Raw genomic sequence first — 23,559 nt, 5'->3', positions numbered from 1 at the left:
CCAAACATTAAACTGCAGCAAACCAGCATCTCCTTTTGCCTTCATTAATGCCAACCGTGTTCTACCTCACAACAGACTTAAAACCTTGGAGTCATCTTTGACTATCTTCTCTCATAACTAATGCTAAATCCTGTTGCTTCTTCCTTAATCCCATCTCTCATATCCGTTGCTTCTTTCCCCTTCCTACTGTCAACATTGTAGCTCACTACTTGTTTCCTAGGCCATTTTGAAGAGAGAGTACTAATGCTCTCTCTGTTACTAACCTGTCCTTCAACCAATCATACATACTGTTCCCAATGTGATTTCAAGAGGCATTGTGGTGTAATAGTTGAGAGTTTGGGTTATGTGACCTGAATGGCTGAGTTCAAATCTCCAGGTCTTTAACATACAACTTGACTTTGCACAAATCACTGAGTATTTCTGTGCCTCACTTTCCTAATCTAGTGCTAATAACTTTTCCTAGGATCATTTTGAGACCAAATCAGTTAAAACATATTTATAATACATATGCATAAAAATGTCTGGCACAAGGCACTTAACACATGTTAATCACTGTTATTGTTACTATTATTATGATATTGCACTTTTGGTCACATTATTTCAGTTAGAGGTGGTACTAAAAAATTAAATATTAAAAAAAAATGATTGAATCCATGTTCTCTTGATTTGTGGACCAAAAACTGAAATATAAACCCTGGAAAGGATAAAAATATGAATGAAGACAAGTAGTACTAGAACTGAAATAAAATTAAAAACCCATGTGAGCCTAAGGTTTAAATCACTGGTTGATCTGGGACCAATGCCACCCTGGTGAGCTGGCTTCCTATAAGCCCTATAAAGCATGGCCAAAGGGCATGTACATAATGACTAGCACCTGATCACAGTAGGTCTAGGGCATTTTTAACCATCAGAGAGACTGAAAAACGACTTCCTAAATACATAAAATGATAGAAACATGTGTGTGTGCAAATGCTTGTCAGTTACCAATGAAAGGAAAGGAAAAATAAAGTGGGGAGGGATTTAGAGAGAGTAGTGGAGGCATAAAGAAAGGCAGAAAGTCATAGAAACTTAGGTTCCCACACAAACGTACACCAAGAGATTTGTGCATTCATGGTGATAGAGACTTTGATATGGTTAGCTTCCAATTTCATGGCCTTTACATGGACTCATTGGGTACTTTGGTCCACATTTTTCCCCTAGGTATATGCCTCATATATTCCCAATTATAAATCTTTTCTCACACCATTGTTTCTACACCCTTTTGACTCCAGTTTTTGCACTCACTCTCACTCTCTCTTCTTCTCTTTCTCTCTCTCTGTCTCTTTCTATCCATTTGTGTCACCTCTACTGTGAAGTTTTCATTAAACATTGTAGTCCTAAGAGTTTAAGTCAGAAAACTCTCTAGCACTTAATTTCTGTTTACCCATCTAGAATCATATGCTGGTTCTATCACTAACTATAGTTATGAAGTGACTGTGTTATGAGTTTTAAGCTATATTGGAAACTTATGGTTTGCTAGTATGTCTTATACTTACCATGTGAGTGCTGAAGAAACTGTAGGATGGTTTGTATAATATTACCCTGGTCACATAAAAAAAAAGAACTCTTGATAAGTAATAAGATCTAAATAAATATAGTAACAGGTGGATATTCCCCACATCCTTTTATAAATCTACCTATAAAAAGCATGAGAGCATATAATGGGGTAAGAAGAAGGCCAAGTTAATCTTTGGGGACACATATACCCATGGTTAATGCACAAGTTCATTTCAAAAGGCAACTGACATGGGGCGCCTGGGTGGCGCAGTCGGTTAAGCCTCCGACTTCAGCCAGGTCACGATCTCGCTGTCCGTGAGTTCGAGCCCCGCGTCAGGCTCTGGGCTGATGGCTCGGAGCCTGGATCCTGTTTCCGATTCTGTGTCTCCCTCTCTCTCTGACCCTCCCCCGTTCATGCTCTGTCTCTCTCTGTCCCAAAAATAAACAAAAAACGTTGAAAAAAAAAATTTCAAAAGGCAACTGACAGAATGCGAAAAGATATTTGCAAATGACATATCAGACAAAGGGCTAGTATCCAAAATCTATAAAGAACTCACCAAACTCCACACCCAAAAAACAAATAATACAGTGAAGAAATGGGCAGAAAATATGAATAGACACTTCTCTAAAGAAGACATCCAGATGGCCAACAGGCACATGAAAACATGTTCAACGTCACTCCTCACTCCTCATCAGGGTAATACAAATCAAAACCACACTCAGATATCACCTCACACCAGTCAGAATGGCTAAAATGAACAAATCAGGAAACTATGGATGCTGGCGAGGATGTGGAGAAATGGGAACCGTCTTGCACTGTTGGTGGCAATGCAAAATGGTGCAGCCACTCTGGAAAACAGTGTGGAGGTTCCTTAAAAAATTAAAAATAGATCTACCCTATTACCCAGCAATAGCACTGCTAGGAATTTACCCAAGAGATAAAGAGTGCTGCTGCATAGGGGCACTTGTACCTCAATGTTTATTGCAGCACTTTCAACAATAGCCAAATTATGGAAAGAGCCTAAATGTCCATCAACTGATGAATGGATAAAGAAATTGTGGTTTATATACACAATGGAATACTACTTGGCAATGAGAAAGAATGAACTGTGGCCTTTTGTAGCAACGTAGATAGAACTGGAGATTGTTATGCTAAGTGAAATAAGTCATACAGAGAAAGACAGATACCATATGTTTTCACTCTTATGTGGATCCTGTGAAACTTAGCAAAAGACCGTGGGGGAGGGGAAGGAGAAAAAAAGAGAGGGAGGGAGCCAAACCACAAGAGACTCTTAAAAACTGAGAACAAACTGAGGGTTGATGGGGGTGAGAGGGAGGGGAAAGTGAGTGATGGGCATTGAGAAGGGCACCTGTTGGGATGAGCACTGGGTGTTGTATGGAAACCAATTTGACAATAAATTTCATATTGAAATTTTTTTTTAATTAAAAAAAAGAAAAATTATGAACTATGCCTTGCTTCCATATGAAAGTAGATATGATCTATTCAACAGCTCATTTGCTTCTTTTGAAGGGTACTTTGTGGCTTAAGGACTTTTATGTTGTCAAATTATTTTTATCTTATCTACAAGATATCTCAGTGCCTACTCTGTGCCTAACATTTATATTCAAGAAACTAAACTATACGTGCCAAAAATAAATATAATTAGAACTTTTAATAATTTATTTTCATTGTTGGTGTGCTTGTGTTGTTCATATGTGTCTATCCCCATCTCCACCTCTGTCTCAGAATTAATTTGGTGAATGAAAGCTATTAAAATGACTTGGAGCTATAGGAAATTAACGACCAAAAGAAATTATTATCATAGGAGCTATACCAAAGGGAGTAGAGAACATGCACGAATACTATGAAATAAGTAATTAAAACCTAACTTGAACTGTTTTGAAGAAAATCAATATAGAATTTTTGAATAATGTACTTAAAAGTAAGTTGATGTGATTTTACCATAACCTAATTATATAGCATCAACATTTTGTCAAGTAGAAGAAATTCTTTAGAGCATATATAAATATTTAATATATTTGGTGAATAGAAATCATAGGTTTAAAATTATTAAATGTTCAATCAGACCTAGTCTTCTGATTTCAAACAAACAGCATAGTAATAGATAATTTCTTGGGAAATGTGGTTCACTTTTCTGTCATCATGCACATCTTTTATCTGTGGCCACCCTATTCACTCAAGCTCAATTTCATGTTTGTAAATTTTCATAGTTCACCTCAAGGACAAATTTTTGGCAGTTTAAATGCTATTGATGACTTATGATTATGGAATTAACAAACAGCAAATGTTTAGCTTCAATAACATTTTCTTACTGTTATAAGGATGATTTGTTTAAAACTGAACAACTAACTTTTTAAAATTTTTATTAAAATATTCCTTTGGTGGGGCGCCTGGGTGGCTCAGTCGGTTAAGCGTCCGACTTCGGCTCAGGTCATGATCTCACAGTCCGTGAGTTCGAGCCCCGCGTTGGGCTCTGTGCTGTCAGCTCGGAGCCTGGAGCCTGCTTCAGATTCTGTGTCTCCCTCTCTCTCTGACCCTCCCCTTTTCATGCTCTGTCTCTCTCTGTCTCAAAAATAAATAAACGTTAAAAATATTAAAAATAAATAAATAAAATATTCCTTTGGAATTTCTAAAACAAACCAAAACAATGTTTTTTGAGACCCAGAGAAAATTCATTTTATGCAGAAATTTTACAGTACAGTCTATAAAGTTATCTCTATTGGAGAGTGAAATAACAGGCTTTATATATATGTTCTTATAGAGCATTTCTTATCTTACAGATGAGCTCAGTGAAAATGTTGCGGCCTCGTCTCAATAGCATTCTATTCAAGCTCACGTTTGAAGAACATGTAAACAACATCAAACCAAGCATCATAGCAGTAACTCTTGCCTGTGAAGAACTGAAGAAAAGTGAAAGCTTTAACAAACTTTTAGAGTTAGTTCTTTTGGTTGGAAACTACATGAACTCAGGCTCGAGAAATGCCCAGTCTTTGGGTTTTAAGATCAACTTCCTTTGTAAGGTAAGATAACATTTTAAGGTAAGATACAATAATAGTTTCATCTGTGAGAAGGGTCACTCTAAATAGAAAGGTACACAAGCCAAAAAAAAAAAAAAAGTACGCTTTAAAAGAGTGAATGTTATGGTAAGTGAATTATATTTCAATTAAAACAGATATATATATATAGATATATATATATATATATATATATATATATAATTTTAGTGCAGTAAAGTCTCAAAGATATTGCATATCCTTTTGTAGTATAGTACTAAACTTTCTCATCATATCTTACTGGAGTTTGTAAATAAAAAAAAATTGCTTTTTATAAAGTAGATGCAATCTTGTATTTCATTCCCCTTGTACTTCTTTTATGTCTCTCCAAAAGGTATTTGAGGAGCTAAATGTAATGAGGTAAATAGCCAGAAACTTCTTTTTAAGTATGCTTTGCTTGTTCTAGTCTAAGCCAACAAAACTCTTTATTGTTGAACAGTGTTGTGTTAGTTAAGTTTATATTAGGTGTAGTCCATTAACTAAAACTTGAAAGAAAATCAAGTGACAATCATCTTATTGTTTTGATCAATAATAATGATTGACCAAGTCATTTCATGATATTATTTTTGAGATTTTAATTCTTGTGAGAAGTACAGAAACAGAGAAACCCAGAGGTGATTGTATATGCTCATTTCTAGGCTAAAGTGAACCACTTTATTCGAGAGAAAGATCTGTCTGTTACAAAGAGAAAGATGAATAGACTCTGAGGTAAAGACCTGTGAGAAAGCTGGAGAGAAAAATAAATCTGAAAACAAGCAATCCCTCTTTCACATCTCGCCATGCTTCCACTCTGTTTTCTTCTCACATCTTAAAACACTGCAGAACTTTAGTTAGTTCTTGAATTAGATTATAACAAGAGTCCCGAATGTAAGAGTGGATATAAATTTCTTTTCTATTCATGCATTAAATAGATGTATATGAAATATATGTGGAACAGCATTTTAATATGTATCAAAAGTGATTTGCTTCTGGCAGTTCTAACTCAGGCAAAGAATAACATTTGTAGTAATAGGATATATAGTGAAATTGTATATGTTTACTCGTGATTTATTTTTGAGGGGTGTGAGGAAAGAGGGCCAGAAAGATAGGAAAGATCATCTGGATTGCTAGACCTGGTAAAAAAAAAAAAAGTTACTCCCTCTTCTTGTGATATTAGGGGACATTTGAAATTATTTGATAATCATAGAATAAGGCAATGCTTGTAATAAATGGAATAAGTCATAGCCAGATTTGTAGGATAAATCTAAACATTTAATACATTTTCATTCTTTGCATACCATATACTCAGTACTAATAAAGTCATCTCTTATGAAGATGCTACTTGTTTTGAGTATATGCTATATGCATAGTGAGTGAATCTTGAAGGTGTTTTTGGTGAATGATTATAAAAATATTATAAATTAAAAGAAAAGATCAATGGAAATTTATATTGTATGCCTATTTCACATTTGATTCATATAAAGAAGACATTTAAAACAAACTCTCCTTATTTGAATAAATATGTACCTTTTTAAGTGTCTTAATTTCACACTATTGCAATTAATTACATGAAGTGATTTTTTGAAGCAAGAATGAGTAAATCATTTATACACCAGAACAAAAGATTATATTCATCTCACAGAAGGATTTTATAGTTACATCTTATATTTCAGAGAAAAGCTTCTTCCTGTCATCTACCACTCAAATAAAAGTTCTTCCATACAACACTGATCTGACATCTATCACTAGAGGTATGCTCAAAGGATTCAGCACAAAGATTTTTGACAACTTCAAATAAAATAAAAATAATCTTGTGGGAAATACTATCATGTAGTAATAGATGTTCTAAAAGAGAAGAAGTGAATGTTTTAAAATGCCCCCTTCCCCCACCCTCCACTTTTCAGTAGGATTTTATCTTCAGGGAAATACTTGTCATTGACAAAGAGAAATATCATATATATGCATGATATTCCCCTAATGTCTAATATTAAAAGGATGCTCCTGGAATACAAAGGATTCTGAGTATGTAAATGTCTAAAATGACAGAAATTTACCAAAGTACGTAGAAATAGTTAGCTTAGGTTTGTAATCTGTTCAAACGTGAATTAACTACTGATGTATGATTAGCTAGAATTGCTGTTAAAGTCCAGTGATAAACAATTACTGGTTGATTTTTCTTATTTTTTTTCCTTAAAGAATCATAGAGGGAACTTCCTTTGTAGAGTGATGATAATGCTTCAAAAACTGATACCATTTACCCACCTAAATTACTCTAATGATAATTTCCTTTCTCAGTGAATTTAAAACTATAAATCTGCTCTTCACAAGAAGCTATAGAGTATGTTAAAATATTCACTTACTTAAAAAGGAGCTATGGTATAAACAGTTAAGTTTATCAGATGTATTTTGTGGTAAAATAATATTAAAAATTCAGATGGTCACAGTTGGCTTCTATAATATTTGGGAAGAAAAGGAAAACAGATGTGTTAACCTAAATGTCAAATATAACTAAATGGTATCATTACTATAAGTACTACCCTCACCACAAAATCCTTTGTTAATTTGCAGCAGTGAATTATCACTTTGTGAGTCACCAAACCAGGGTTCTGAACTGTAATAAAAGTCATTTCCATGCATATAAGTTCCCAATGTTAGCTTGGCCCCTGCTTGCCTGTTGGTTACTAAAATTTTAACCAATAGCAATGGTGCACTTCAGGGTCATTTATTTATGTTTTCAGTAATATACAATAATATATATAATCTGCATAAGAACAAAACATTTGAGAGGTGCCTGGGTGGCTCAGTCAGTTAATCGTCTGACTCCTGATTTCGGCTCAGGTCATGATCTCATGGTTCATGAGTTTGAGCCCCGCATCTGGCTCTGTGCTGGCAGTGTGGAGCCTGCTTGGGATTCTCTCTCACCTCTCTGTGACCCTCCCTCCCTCTTCCTCTCTCTTTCCCTCTCTCTCTCTCCCTCAAAATAAATAAATCAACATTTTAAAAAAAGAACAAAATATTTAAAAATACTTAGCACTCCCCATGCACTAAACTTTGTGGGTATATCAGATAAGGATCTTTGTTTGCAAGCAAGAGAAAGTGATTCTGCCTGATTTAAGGGGGGGGGGAGAAGGAATTTCTCGGTAACATATGAGATAGCTCAGTCAGAAGCTGAGGAAATGCTGAATAATTTGGCCTTTAAAAGAGCAGCAACTATGGCAGCTTTGAGAATACAGAGAGTAGTAACAAATGGAAAGTATTTTCAGGAAATTGTCTTTGGGCCTATTAACTCCAACCATTTTCCTCCTCTTTTTCCTGATTTTGATTCAAGTTCTTATTATAAAGACTGACTGACCTAGTGTGGATTAATTACAAGAATACTCCTTGTCCAAGGGAAAGTAAAGAACCTTGTTTAACAGAACTACCAAGACTACCTGCAATGGAAGAGTGGTCATGTCCTAAAGGATGCTGTTAATTAAAGATAGGGACACCAAAGATTAGGGGCAGATGAAGGGATATCAGGCAGACCCAAACAAAGGCAAAACAAAAGAGATCATTAGTACACCAGAGGGATACAAACAATACAGAAGACACACAGAAATCTCAAGAAGCTAGTGGTACAGTTAAATAGCCAGGAAATATACTACATACAGAGTATTGTGATAGGCAGATTGTATCACAAGATACACTGTCAATGAATATGAAGATTAATGGCCATTGAGATTGACAGGACTTCAGAGAGGGAGGAATTTTTGGTGATGGGGTGAGGATGAACAGTACTATAAAATGGAACAGAAGGATCTTGAAGGATACATAGAATTATGTTATATAAGAGAAGAAGCCATAACCTTACAAGATAGGAGAAAGCTGGACTCAGAAATTTTGCTTTAGCTTCCATTTTGCCCATTACTAAGTAAGCCAGATTTTCATGGCTGAGTCAGTTACTCTTTATGAAACCCAGTTAGTCAACTATAAATGAGGAAATGCAGTGACCCTTGTTTATTTTGTTATATAGGGTTTTTTTCAGGGTCAAATAAAATGATTTTTGTCAGAGTTATTTGAAAAATTATAATGTTAAATGGTAGTAGTTCTTTTATGAGATTATTTATTTATTTTAAGAAGGAGAGAGAGACCGATCATGAGTGGGGTGGCGCAGAGAGAGAGTGAGAGAGAGCATCCCAAGCAGGATCCTGGCTGTCAACACAGAACCCATTGCAGGGCTCGAACTCACGAACCATGGCATCATGACCTGAGCAGAAACCAAGTCAGACACTTAACCCATTGAGCCACCCAGGCTCCTCAGTAGTAGTTCTTTTTAATGATGATAGATAACTAGGTATAATCATTGTACCTTTGAAGATGAATTAGAAAACCACACTGTCTGGAATATTGGGTATATGTTGGGCACAAATGATAACATTAGTAGGCCAATTGTGAGAAGATTTTGAGTTATTTGTATACTAGTTTAGATAACCTGCCTTCATAACTTTTTAAAAAATCATTCACAATTCATTTCATAACTTAAGAAATCCACAGACCTTTCTTTTTCTGCCTTGAGTTAATATCCCCTTCATCCATACTAGTCTCACCCATACTAGTCACCCATTTCTAGTCATTCTAGTTGGACAGAGAGACATAATAAATCATGATACAGTAGGATGATGTGCTTTTGTACAGATTTGAAATAAATTATACAAAGAACCTGAAGAAAATATTTACATTTACTGTAGAAAAATTTTATATACATTTTATTTTAAGTCATTAGCATTAAGATGATAAGGTAGTTTTTTATGTGTTCCTTTTCCTAAGATTCATCATTTCTATAAAGTATGTGTAACATATAAAAGCCTTATTTTCTAGAGACTTTCACATGGTATTAGTGACAGAATATTGTAGGTATTACCCCAAGTACACAAAGGAAAGTCTACAACTCCCCCATAGAAGTTATAAGGAAAGTAAAAGAGGTTCAGTTTTAATTAAAAATAGATTACTTATCATAAAATATGATTTGAAAGGAAAATGACTATGTCCATGGAAGCAAAATGTGGAATATATAGTCCAAGAAAAAATCTACACACACACATACTCACACACACACAAAAAATCTAGGAAAAAAGTCCTATCTAAGTACTCTAAGAATTTCACATTTTATCATTCTTAGCTGAAATGAGGTGGATTGTTTCCATATAAATTTACAATGTTAACATAAGAAGGTGACTAGTCTTCAGTCTGCAGATAAGAAAACTGACACTCAGAGAAGGGAAATACTTTGGTTTGTGTATTGGTCAGCTCTGGCGTCCATAACAGAATACCACAGGATGGGTGGTTTAAACAACAGAACTTAATTTTCTCACAGTTTTGGAGACAGGAAGTCCAAGATCAAGGTGCTGGCCTGGTTGGTGTCTGGTGAGACATCTTTTCCTGGCTTGCAGATAGCTACCTTCTTGCAGTGTCATCAAATAGCCCTTCCTCTGTGCCCCACATAGAGACAGAGAGAAAGAGTTATATGTAAGTGATGAATCACTAAAGTCTATTCCTGAAATTATTATTACACTGTATGTTAACTAAGTTGGATTTAAATTAAAAAAAATAGTTGAGAAAGTGCAGGAGAGCTCTGGTATCACCTCCTCTTCTTATAAGGACACTAATCCTATCAGATTAGACCCCACCCTTTTGACTTTATTTAACCTTAATTACCTCCTTAAAGGTCTTATCTCCAAATATAGTCAAATTGGGGGTTAGTGCTAAAACATGTGGATTAGTCAGGATTGGGACAATCCCAGGCAACTCAGGATAGTGGGTGGTCACTTAAGTTATGAAAATAGAGGTAGGGTCCTAGCCTCCTAATAATGTTCCACTTTCTCTCTTTTTTAAACATGTAACTGAAACAGCTTGTCTTTTGCATTTTTATAGTGTCTTTCACTCCTCTTCTTCATCTAGTTTTTGCTCTTTATTCTTCTCTGGTTCCCATTGCACACTTTGAACACATTACTATAGAATTGTTTATACTTTAATTATTTTATTTCTCATTCTCTTTGAAGACGCAGAACTTATGGAATTTGGATGTATATTGTATTCTACATTAAATCCCCAGGGTCTATTTTATATGAAGCCATCAGTAAATTACTCTTGAATGAAAGCCAAGAAATTTGATTAAATAAAGGGTTTGTTGTCAGTGTTTGGCATAAACATTAACTTTTTTTTTTTTTAATTAGAGAATTTAGTTCCTCACAGATGTAAAAGTTATATTGTTTACCAGCAAAACTATTGAATATGTAATTGTCATACTGCTGTGGTTTATTTGTAAAAACATAAAAAATTATTGTTTGCTATAATTATAAACCAGCAATTCTACCTTCAAATATAAGTCAATAAATAAATACGGGACATTAATTTATAACCAAAGATATTTTAGAAAACAACCACTGTAGGATATACTGAAAGGCACCCCCCCAAAGTTCAATAAATCGTAGTCAGTATTCCACATATTTGGTTTCCTGTGTTACAGTTTATAAAGTGCTTTTCTTATGATTCAAGGAGGTGAATTATTATTAACCCATTTGCAAATTAGGAGACTAAAGCCCATTGAAGTAATGCAATTTTTCCAATTTGAAAAAGCTAATAAGTATCCAAGTTGAGTCTTAAATCTGTTTTCTATGTCCCAAAACTGGCAAGCATACTGTCTCTCACTGCACTGTAACAGAATGTTTGGTTATACATGGCTCATTTCAAGGAAGCATTACAGAACAATTCTGCCACTTATGGAATTCTAAAAATGGAGAAAATGACATGTAGATTTTCTTGATTCTCTGGTAGCATGTAAAATGAGGAATCTCTTTTCTTATTCAAATTGAATTGGAAGTAATTGCAGGCATATTAATAGAAAATTTCTCTTCCTGGGGTGCCTGGGTGACTCATTCAGTTCAGCATCTTACTTCAGCTCAGGTCATGATCTCTGTGAGTTCTAGCCCTGCATCACAAGCTCCGTGTCAGGCTCTATGCTGACAGCTCAGAGCCTAGAGCCTGCTTCAGATTCCGTGTCTCCCTCTCTCTTGCTGCCCCTCTCCTGTTCATGTTGTCTCAAAAATCAACAAACATTAAAAAAAAATTAATAAAAAATTGAAAGAAGAAAATTTCTCTTCCTCTAATAGATTTTAATGTATCCAGGCATTAGAGCCTATATATTTGTAATAAAATAGCATTTAATAATCTGCATAATTATAGAGCTATCATTTGATTTTGTATGTATAAGTTCTCAGAACCTATCAGTTTTGTGTAGGCAAGGTTGGCTGCTGTTCTCAAGATTTTACAAATGAGAATCTTCTCTCCAGGAAGATAACTTACCCAGAATCACTCAGTGTCAGAGGCAGAGTTAGAATCCGACTTTTCCTGGGACTCAAATTATGTCAGTGGCTCAAGCTACTTTTAGAATTTGATGGTCTCTTTTGCTTCACTGAAATATGCTTTTTCCTATAAGAGAGTGTTTAGCATTACTTGAATTTAGGGAAGTTGTGGTTGATAGTTGGCTGAGAAGAAAATTGCTTTGAAGGATGTAATTTGTATTAGAAAATTCCATGTAAGGGAAGATTAGACTCTCTATCAAGTACAGGGTTGGATGGAATGTTTGATCTTCTTCCCAAACTTTCCATTTCCTCCCTGTGGGTCCTTTAAAATTTCCTTCCTGTGGGACTATTTGTAGGAAAGAGTTTTCAGTTGGTGATCTCCCTGAGTAGTTGTAATCAGTGACATAGATCCAAATGTATAGCAAAATACAGAGGAGCTCATTTATGTTACTTTGCATTTTAAAATGCCATCCTGTAAAATAGTGACACCCCATACTACTTGTTCATAATTTATGACCAATAGACACAAACATTTCAAGTTAAGGGTTTGTGTGTGCCACATTATATTATTCCACGTAGGAACATTTACCGTTTTTGGCCTCTGAAACAACTAACCAGCTGAGAATGATTTAAGGACGGGATATCATTCTCAGCTTTAAATGGTTTCCTTTGTTCAGCTTATATGATGGTTGACCTTTATTTAAGTCCATTGTGTTTTATTGAATTGTGCTTAATGGGCTCTCATCATTGGGGACCACTGAATAGTTTCTTGGGACCTTAAAGATAAATGCTGCACTATTGTGGTACTATGCCAGTGGGACATTTTAGATTCAGTTTCCATAATTGTGTCATGGGTTTTTGTTTCCCTCATTTCTTCAGGTAACTCAATATACCAAAATTCATAATTTTCAAACAGCAAGCATTAATATTACTTAAGTCAAAAAGTCCAAAAGTGTTTAAATTTATAGAACGCTAAGTTTATTTTTTTAAGTTCTTTTAGTTCCCATATGTTACTTGTTATATATCCTAAAGCACATACTATTAATCAGTGCATGTGGATTTGTGCACATAGGCAAATGGTAGTACTAAAATATTGCTTCGGTGGTCCCATTTCTCTAGTAATTAGGATGTTTGGATACCAGCTCAGAAATTCAATCCAAAGCCCTCACGTCTGATGCATTTCACACCATTTAAAATATAAACAAAACACAAACTACTTTTTCTGAGCTTCTTGTCTTTAAAAATGCAGCCCTCCAAAAGTTAGAAACATATGATCTTGGCTCCCTGATTTTGTGATCCCATGAACATACCACCATATGTTTTGAAGACTGTCCTCCAGTTAGAAAATCAGCTTTTCCCACTTTTAAGATGTAGAGTATGTAGTCTCTTTATCTCTGTACTATAGTGGTCTGTACATACAGATTGACATAAGTAGAAAGAACACTTGGTGAAGGTAGTATGTATTCCTGTCTTTACAGGTGCTTTCTTCTAAGATGTCCATCTCAATTTTTACAGATGGTCATGACATTGTAGAGATTCATGTTAATGTGTAGATGCATTATATCTTTCTCATTCTCTGTAGCCTGCATTATGGGACTGAGATGGGAGAAAAAGCAAACTGCTGTATTAGCATGAGGAAAGCTATATGATCATGTTGGGCACAGGAATTAACCATTTTTGTGGATATGCTTCAAATAGGTATACAGGCATACCTCATTTTATGCACTTTGCACTTTGCAAATTGTGTGTTTTTTTTTACAAATTAAAAGTTTGGCAAGCCTGTTTCAAGTAAACCTATAAGCACCATTTTTCACTTGGTGTCTCTGTGCCACATTTTGGTAATCCTCAGAATATTTAAAACTTTTTCATTGTTTGTTATAGTGATCTGTGATCAGTGATTATGACTTGCTGAAAACACTGATAATGGTTAGCTTACAGTATTTTTTTTTAAGTTTATTCATTTTTGAGAGAGGTGTGAGCAGAGGAGGGGCAAAGAAAGAGGGAGACACAGAATCTGAAGCAGGCTCCAGGCTCTGCGCTGTCAGTACAGAGCCTGATGCGGGTCTCGAACCCACGAGCAGCAAGATCATGACCTGAGCCCAAGTCAGATGCTCAACTGACTGAGCCACCCAGGCACCCCAGTTTACAGTACTTTTTAATCAATTAATTAATTAATTACGTACATAGGGGTTTGTTTTTGACATAATGCTGTTGCACACTTAACAGACTACTGTGTAGTGTAGACATAACTTTTATATCTACTGGGAAACAAAGAGGTCCATTTGACTTGCTTTATTGCAATATTCACTTTACTGTGGACTGAAACCAAACCTGCAATATCTTTGATGTATGCCTATAGTTATAAAAGCATATGTCTATCACAATACCTTTTTTGAAATTGCAACTCTGATTAAAAGAAGTTCATACATCTACTCTCCTACTTGCCTCTAAAAATACACATCTCCTGAGCTTATTTAAAGATGTTTCTCTAAGTTGAAATATTTATTGATTTACATTCATTGGTGCCAATTATCTTATATTTTAAATGTAACACTTGTTTGCTTTTTCAGAATCTGATTACATATGTTTAGATATTACCACATGTACAACACTATAAGCTGTGTGAAAACTTCATTATAACCACTCCCCACAATTTTTGGTTTACAAAATTATCTATAGAACACTAGTTTGTAAATGGAATCTGTCTGATACAGACTTGATCAGTATTCCTTGTTTTTTTTCTTTTAAATATTAACATTATTCAATCCAGAGAACACTAGTTTGTAAATGTAATCTGTCTGATACAGACTTGATCAGTATTCCTTGTTTTTTTGTTTTAAATATTAACATTATTTAACCCATTCCTTTTTTTTAACTTGTTTTATTTTTTTTTTTTTAATTTACATCCAAATTAGTTAGCATATACTGCAACAATGATTTCAGGAATAGATTCCTTAGTGCCCCTTACCCATTTAGCCCATCCTCCATCCCACAACCCCTCCCGTAACCCTCAGTTTGTTCTCCATATTTATGAGTCTCTTCTGTTTTGTCCCCCTCCCTGTTTTTATACTATTTTTATTTCCCTTCCCTTATGTTCATCTGTTTTGTCTCTTAAAGTCCTCATATGAGTGAAGTCATATGATTTTTGTCTTTCTCTGACTGACTAATTTCACTTAGCATAATACTCTCCAGTTCCATCCACATAGTTGCAAAGGACAAGATTTCATTCTTTTTGATTGCCGAGTAATACACCATTGTGTGTGTGTGTGTGTGTGTGTGTGTGTGTGTGTGTATCACATCTTCTTTATTCATTCATCCATCGATGGACATTTGGGCTCTTTCTGTAGTTTGGCTATTGTTGATAGTGCTGCTATAAACATGGGGGTACATGTGTCCCTTCAAAACAGCATACCTGTATCCTGTAGATAAATGCCAAGTAGTGCAATTGCTGGGTCGTAGAATAGTTCTATTTTTAGTTTTTTAAGGAACCTCCATACTGTTCTCCAGAGTGGTTGCATCAGCTTGCATTCCCACCAACAATGCAAAGGAGATTCTCTTTCTCTGCATCCTCGCCAACATCTGTTGTTGCCTGAGTTGTTAATGTTAGCCATTCTGACAGGTGTAAGGTGGTATGTCATTGTCATTTTGATTTGTATTTCCCAGATGATGACTGATGTTGAACATCTTTGCATGTGTCCATTGGCCATCTGGATGTCTTCATTGGAGAATTGTCTATTGATGGCTTTTGCCCATTTCTTCACTGGATTATTTGTTTTTTGGGTGTTGAGTTTGATAAGTTCTCTCTATAGATTTTGGATACTAACCCTTTATCTGATATGTCATTTGTAAATATCTTCTCCCATTCTGTTGGTTGCCTTTTAGTTTTGCTGAATGTTTCCTTCACTGTGCAGAAGCTTTTTATTTTGATGAGGTTCCAGTAGTTCACTTTTGCTTTTTGTTTCCCTTGCCTCTGGAGACATGTTGAGTAAGAAGTTCTGTGGCCAAGATCAAAGAGGTTTTGCCTGCTTTCTTCTTGAGGATTTTGATGGCTTTCTGTCTAACATTGAGGTCCTTCGTCCATTTTGAGTTTATTTTTGTGTATGGTGTAAGAAAGTGGTCCAGGTTCATTTTTCTGCATGTCACTGTCCAGTTTTCCCAGCACCACTTGCTGAAGAGACTGTCTTTATTCCATTGGATATTCATTCCTGCTTTGTCAAAGATTAGTTGGCCATGCGTTTGTGGGTCCATTTCTGGGTTCTCTATTCTGTTCCATTGACCTGAGTGTCTGTTCTTGTGCCAGTACCATACTGTCTTGATGATTACAGCTTTGTAGTACAGCTTGATGTCTGGGATTGTGATACCTCCTACTTTGGTTTTCTTTTTCAAAATTGCTTTAGCTATTTGGGGTCTTTTCTGGTTCCATACAAATTTTAGGGTTATTTGTTCTAGCTCTGTGAAGAATGCTGGGGTTACTTTGATAGGGATTGTATTGAATATGTAGATTGCTTTGGGTAGTATCGACATTGTCACAATATTTGTTCTTCCTATCCAGGAGCATGGAATCTTTTTCCATTTTTTTTTTTTTTTGTGTGTGTCTTCTTCAATTTCTTTTGTAAGCTTTCTATTCTTTTCAGTGTATAGAGTTTTCACCTCTTTGGTTAGATTTAGTCCTAAGAATTTTATGGGTTTTGGTGCAACTGTAAATAGGATCGATTCCTTGATTTCTCTTTCTGTTGCTTAATTTTTGGTGTATATGAGTGAAACCAATTTCTGTGCATTGATTTTATATCCTGCAACTTTGCTGAATTCATGTTTCAATTCTAGCAGTTTTTTGGTGGATTCTTTTGGGTTTTCCATATACAGTATCATGTCATCTGGAAAGAGTGAAAGTTTGACTTCCTCCTGGCCGATTTGGATGCCTTTTATTTCTTTGTGTTGTCTGATTGCAGAAGCTAAGACTTCCAATACTATGTTGAATAACAGTGGCGAGAGTGGACATCCCTGTCTCATTCCTGACCTTAGGGGGAAAGCTGTCATTTTTTTCCCATTGAGGATGCTATTAGTGTCATTCATATATGGCTTTTATGATCTCAAGGTATGATCCCTCTATCCCTACTTTCCTGAGGGTTTTTATCAAGAGAGATGCTGTATTTTGTCAAATGGCTTCTCTGCATCTATTGAGAGGATCATATGGTTCTTGTCCTTTCTTTTATTGATGTGATGAACCACGTTAATTGTTTTGCGGATATTGAACCAGCCCTGCATCCCAGGTATAAATCCCACTTGGTCGTGGTGAATAATTTTGTTAATGTATTGTTGGATCCAGTTGGCCGATATCTTGTTGATGATTTTTGCATCCATGTTCATCAGGGAAATTGGTCTATAGTTCTCCTTTTTAGTGGGGTCTCTGTCTCTTTTTGGAATCAAGGTAATGCTTGCTTCATAGAAAGAGTTTGGAAGTTTTCCTCCCATTTCTATTTTTTGGAACAGTTTCAAGAGAATATGCGTTAATTCTTCCTTAAATGTTTGGTCGAATTCCCCCAGAAACCCATCTGGCCCTGGACTCTTGTTTTTTGGCAGATTTTTGATTACTAATTCGATTTCCTTACTGGTTATTTTTATATTTTATATTTTTTATTTTTCTTCTTGTTTTTATATTTCTTCTTGTTTTATTTCTTTATATTTTTATATTTTTATATTTTATATTTTAAATTTTATATTTCTTCTTGTTTCAGTTTTGGTAGTGTATATGTTTCTAGGAATTTGTCCATTTCTTCAAGATTGCCCATTTTATTGGCATATAATTGCTCATAATATTCTCTTATTATTGTTTTTACTTCTGCTGTGTTGTTTGTGATCTCTCCTCTTTCATTCTTGATTTTATTTATTTGGGTCTTTCATTTTTCTTTTTGATCAAACTGGCTAGTGTTTTATCAATTTTGTTAATTCTTTCAAAGAACCAGCTTCTGGTTTCATTGATGTGTTCTGTTTTGTTTTGTTGTTTTGTTTTTTGTTTTTTGTTTTTTGGTTTTTTTTGTTTCAATAGCATTAATTTCTGCTCTAATCTTTATTATTTCCTGTCTTCTGCTGGTTTTGGGTTTTATTTGCTGTTCTTCTTCCAGCTAATTAAGGTGTAAGGGTAGGTTGTGTACCTAAGATCTTTCTTCCTTCTTTAGGAAGGCCTGGATTGCTACATACTTTTCTCTTATGACCACCTTTGCTGTGTCCCAGAGGTTTTGGGTTGTGGTGTTATCATTTTAATTGGCTTCCATATACTTTTTAATTTTCTCTTTAACTTCTTGGTTAGCCCATTCATTCTTTAGTAGGATGTTCTTCAGTCTCCAAGTATTTTGTTACCTTTCCAAATTTATTCTTGTGGTTGATTTTGAGTTTCATAGCATTGTGGTCTGAAAATATGCATGGTATGATCTCAAACTTTTTGTATTACTTAGGGCTGATTTGTGTCCCAGTATATGGTCTATTCTGGAGAACGTTCCATGTGCACTGGAAAAGAATGTATATTCTGTGGCTTTAGGAAGAAATATTCTGAATATATCTGTTAAGTCCATCTGATCCAGTGTGTCATTCAAAGCTATTGTTTCTTTGTTTATTTTTTTATTAGATGATCTGTCCATTGCTATTTGTGGGGTGTTGAAGTCTCCTACTATTATGGTATTGCTATCGATGAGATTCTTTATGTTTGTGTTTAATTGATTTATGTATTTGGGTGCTCTCACATTTGGCACATAAATGTTTACAATTGTTAGGTCTTCTTGGTGGATAGACCCCTTGATTATGATATAATGCCCTTCTGCATCTCTTGATACAGTCTTTATTTTAAAGTCTAGATTGTCTGATATAAGTATGGCTACTCTGGCTTGCTTTTGTTGACCATTAGCATGATAGATGATTCTCCATCCCCTGATTTTCAATCTGAAGGTGTCTTTAGGTCTAAAGTGGGTCTCTTGTAAACAGCATATAGATGGATCTTGTTTTCTTATCCATTCTGTTACCCTATGTCTTTTGATTGGAGCACTGAGTCCATTGACATTTAGAGTGAGTACTGAAAGATATGAATTTATTGCCATTATGATGCTTGTAGAGTTGGAGTTTCTGGTGGTGTTCTCTGGTCCTTTCTAATCTTTGTTGCTTTTGATATATATATATATATTTTTTTTTGATATATATATCAATATATACCATATATATATATACCAATATATATATATATATAGGTATATATATATATATTTTGGTATATATATATATATTTTGGTATATATATATATTTTTTGGTATATATATCTATATATACACACACACTTTTGGTATTTGTGTGGTATTTGTGGTATTTTGCACACAACTTTTGGTTGCTTTTGATATATACACACACACACATACATACATCTTTTCTCCGCTCAGAGAGTCCCCGTTAAAATTTCTTGCAGGGCTAGTTTAGTGGTCACAAATTCCTTTAATTTTTGTTTGTCTGGGAAACTTATTATCTTTCCTTCCATTTTGAATGACAGTCTTGCTGGATAAAGAATTCTTGCCTGCATATTTTTCTGATTCAGCACATTGAATATATCCTGCCACTCCTTTCTGGCCTGCCAAGTTTCTGTGGATAGGTCTGCTGCAAACCTGATCTGTCTTCCCTTATAGGTTAGGGACTTTTTTCCCTTGCTGCTTTCATGATTCTCTCCTTGCCTCAGTATTTTGTGAATTTGACTATGATATGCCTTGTTGATGGTCGTTTTTTGTTCAATCTAATGAGAGTCCTCTGTGCTTCCTGGATTTTGATGTCTGTATCTTTCCCCGGGTTAGCAAAGTTTTCTGCTATAATTTGCTCACATAACCCTTCTACCCCTATTTCTCTCTCTTCCTCTTCAGGGACCCCTATGATTCTAATGTTGTTCCTTTTTAACGAGTCACTGATTTCTCTAATTCTTAAGTCATGTTCTTTTTCCTTAATCTCCCTCTTTTTTTCTGCTTCCTTATTCTGTATGTTTGTCCTCTATAATGCTGATTCTCTGTTCTCCTTCATCCATCCGAGCCACCGCTGCATCCATCTGTGATTGCAGCTCAGTTATAGCATTTTTAATTTCATTCTATTTTTTACTTCTTTTGTCTCTACAGAAAGGGATTCTAATCTTTTTTTCAACTCCAGCTAGTATTCTTATTATCGTGATTCTAAATTCTGGTTTATACACCTTGTTTGTATCTGTGTTGGTTAAATCCCTGGCTGTCGTCTTTTGGTGCTCTTTCTTTTGGGGTGAATTCCTTCGTTTTGTCATTTTGAAGGGAGAAAAGGAGTTAATGAGGTAGAAAAATTAAAATTGAAAAAATACATTAAAAATATTTAAATTAAAAAATTAAACACACATAGACACACATGCACACACAAATCTAATAAATGATGCTAGATCCTAGGTGTGTTTTGGTCTGGGTGTTGAAAGTGGTTTGATAGATTAGAGAAAAGAAAGGTGGGGGGTGGGGAAGGAAATCATTTAAGACACTGAAGTAGACTAAAATGAGATGATGGGAGGAAAATAGAATTTGAAAAAATTTACCCAAAAGTAAAGAACATAGTAGAAAAAAATTTAAAAAATATATTTGTAATAAAAATTAAAAATCAAAATGATTTTTTTCTCTTTCTGTATTCAGGAAAAGAAACAAAAAAGAGAATAAAGAGAAATGAAAAAAAAAAGAAACCGTTTGAAAATTTGAAAAAGTGAATACCCTGTAGTAGACTAAAACAAAATGATGGAAGTAAAATAGAATTTGAAAAAAATTACATAAAGCAGAAAATATAGTAAAAATTTAAGGAAAATATTTTTAACAGAAATTGAAAGTAAAAATGAAGTTTTTCTGCACTCAAGAAAAAGAAGAGAAATCAAAAAAAAGGAAAAAAGGAAATCTTTGAATATTTGAAAAGGTGAATACACTGAAGTAGACTAAAATAAAATGATGGAAGATTGAATTTGAAAAAAAATTACACAAAAGTAAAATATAGTAAAAATTAAAAATGTTTATTAAAATTTTAAAATAAAAATGAAGTTTTTCTCTTTCTGTATTGAAGAAAAAGAAAAGTAGTTAAAAAAAAATAAAGGAAATTGAATAGATGGACCTGCTAACAGATTGAAGTAGGAATGAAATTACTTCATTTTCCCCTAGAAGTCAGACTATGTAGCGCTTTACAGTCCAGAAACTAAGTAGGTGGTGAGACTTGTGGTCTTGAAGAGCAAGGTTAGCCTAGTTGGCCAGGCTCAGTGTAACGGCTCTGTTCTGCACTAGATGGCGTTGCTAGCCTACCGGGGTGGATTATTGCAGAGTTTGTAGGTGTGTTTGTGCATGCGCAGGAATGGCGTAAATGGCATCACCCAGCCACCCAGTCTCTAGTATTGGAACTCTGTTCTGCCTGGTTAGCAATCACGCACCCATACTGTGTCTTCAGCTTTCGTCCACTCCCTGCTTCTTTGCTGTCTGACCAAGCCCCAGACAGTACCTCTCTCCCGAGTTTTGTCTCAGACGCGGCTGTTTTCCCCAGCCCCTTTCTTCTGAAGGACTGTGGCTTTGACCCATTCCACCCCTCTGTAGGAGGTATCACCAAGCAATGGCCAAATACCGGCTGCACCCAGGAATGCTTGCTGGACCCTGCTGCCACTGGTGCCCTGAGATTGCAGCCAGTTGCCAGCCAGCCCCAGAAAAAGTTCGCAAGATAGTGTAGCAGAAGCTTTTCAGGGATTATGAAAAATCACAACACACATCTGGCACCAGGCTTCACCCCTAATGACCTTGTTCCAGTACTAGCGAATGTGGCCTTTTTCTGGGGTCTGCTGGGACCAGGTGGCTTCAACAGTTTCTACCAAATGTCCTTCAAGCAGTGGAACCGCTTTTCCCTGTGTGGCCAGAGAACCTCCCGGACCCCACTCTGTTCCTGGGAATTTGACCTTCCCACCAGAGCACTGCCAGGTACCGAGCTGTGGTGTTGCAGACTTTGGGCTCCCCTTGTTTACAGACTTAATGGAATTTAAACCCTCTCCTTTCTCCTTTCACCCTTTGCAGTTTAGTCACTCTGGCTGTTTCCAATTTTCTACTTTCTCTCCATCTGTTTTTGGGGAGTGGTGCTTTTCCCATATTCAACCACCCCCCCAACCCTGTCTCCACCCTCTCTCTGCCTGCAAAAGTGGCTCCCTGCCCACCGCTGGCTTCTCTCCCCAAGTTCACCTCTCTGCACCATGTACCTGCTCAATTCTGTGGTTCATATTGTGCAGATTGTTGTGTTAATCCTCCAATCAGTTTTCTAGGTGTGTAGGATGGTTTAGTGTTGGTCTGGCTGTATTTCATGGATGTGATACACACAAAAAACTTCCATGCTGTTCCGCCATCTTGGCTCCTCTCTGTTTTGTTTTGTTTTGTTTTGTTTTTAATGAAATTTATTGTCAAATTGGTTTTCATACAACACCCAGTGCTCATCCCAACAGGTGCCCTCCTCAGTGCCCATCACTCACCCTCCCCTCCCTCCCACCCCCCATCAGCCCTCAGTTTGTTCTCAGTTTTTAAGAGTCTCTTATGGTTTGGCTCCCTCCCTCTCTAACTTTTTTTTTCCTTCCCCTCCCCCATGGTCTTCTGTTAAGTTTCTCAAGATGCACGTAGGAGTGAAAACATATGGTATCTGTCTTTATCTGTATGGCTTACTTCCCTTAACATAACACTATAAATAAAGAAATTGTGGGTTATATATACAATGGAATACTACTTGGCAATGAGAAAGAATGAAATATGGCCTTTTGTAGCAGCGTGGATGAAACTGGAGAGTGTTATGCTAACGGTATTCCTTGTTGATACTCACTTCTTTGGAGACATTATTTTTCTTCTCACAAGATTATTTTATTATTTTACTTATATATGTGAAAATGTTCTGTCCTTTAAACACACACACATGCATGCATGCACTCACATACTCCACAGGCCCTTAAGTGATCATTATATTGGAAGCCTGTGCTGGTATCCCATGTTTTAACTTGTATGTTACAGTGAAGTTGGCCTCCCATATGTCTAGATAACTTGCTATCTAGGCAATATGAAAATATATGGTACCCAATTACCTTATGTACGAGCTATTCCTGGTCATTGTACTCTATTGTGCAACCACACGATCTTTTTGATATGGAAGAGATTCCAATTTTTAAAAGTTTAATATTATGGGACGGACCACGGAAAAGGAATTAAAACCCAGACCTAGGGGTGCCTGGGTGGCTCAGTCAGTTGAGCGTCCTCCTTCGGCCCAGGTCATGATCCCATGCTTCGTGGGTTAGAGCCCCGCGTCAGGGTCTGTGCTGATAGCTCAGAGCCTGGTGCCTGCTTCAGATTCTGGGTCTCCCTCTCTCTCTGCCCCTCCCCCACTCTGTCTCTCTATCTCCCCAAAATAAATAAACATTAAAACAAGCCAGACCAAGCCAAAAAGTATTTGTGCATGTGTGTGTATGTGTGTGTGTATGTATAGAGATAGAGCAGGTGATTAAGAGAAAGAATGATAAAGTGAGAAAGAATCAGGGATGATATTCAGAATTGACTGATCAAAGAGAAATAGGATTGATTTAAATATGTCTTATGCATAATTTGACAA

The 23,559-nt window shown here is 35.8% G+C and overlaps 1 protein-coding gene and 1 long non-coding RNA gene across 3 annotated transcripts in view; one reads left to right on the top strand and one right to left on the bottom strand.

Moving 5' to 3' along the window:
• The window catches only part of LOC145714152 (uncharacterized), a 37,725-nt gene extending 37,418 nt beyond the window's left edge, over window positions 1–307 (bottom strand). For both annotated transcript variants that reach the window (XR_014136796.1, XR_014136797.1), the window contains exon 1: window positions 66–307. This is a non-coding gene — a long non-coding RNA (uncharacterized LOC145714152). The remainder of the gene's footprint in view (window positions 1–65) is intronic.
• The window catches only part of DIAPH2 (diaphanous related formin 2), a 1,007,297-nt gene that overhangs the window by 487,931 nt on the left and 495,807 nt on the right, over window positions 1–23,559 (top strand). Inside the window, exon 22 of the mRNA XM_081793317.1 lies at window positions 4,339–4,578. Within this exon, the coding sequence (XP_081649443.1) occupies window positions 4,339–4,578 (240 nt within the window). The remainder of the gene's footprint in view (window positions 1–4,338; window positions 4,579–23,559) is intronic.

This window comes from Panthera onca, chromosome X, assembly GCF_046562875.1.
Source record: "Panthera onca isolate mPanOnc1 chromosome X, mPanOnc1 haplotype 2, whole genome shotgun sequence".
NCBI classification, from domain to species: Eukaryota; Metazoa; Chordata; class Mammalia; order Carnivora; family Felidae; genus Panthera; species Panthera onca.
The sequence above is the reverse complement of the archived record's forward strand: the minus strand, read 5'-3'. Positions and strand labels throughout refer to the sequence as shown.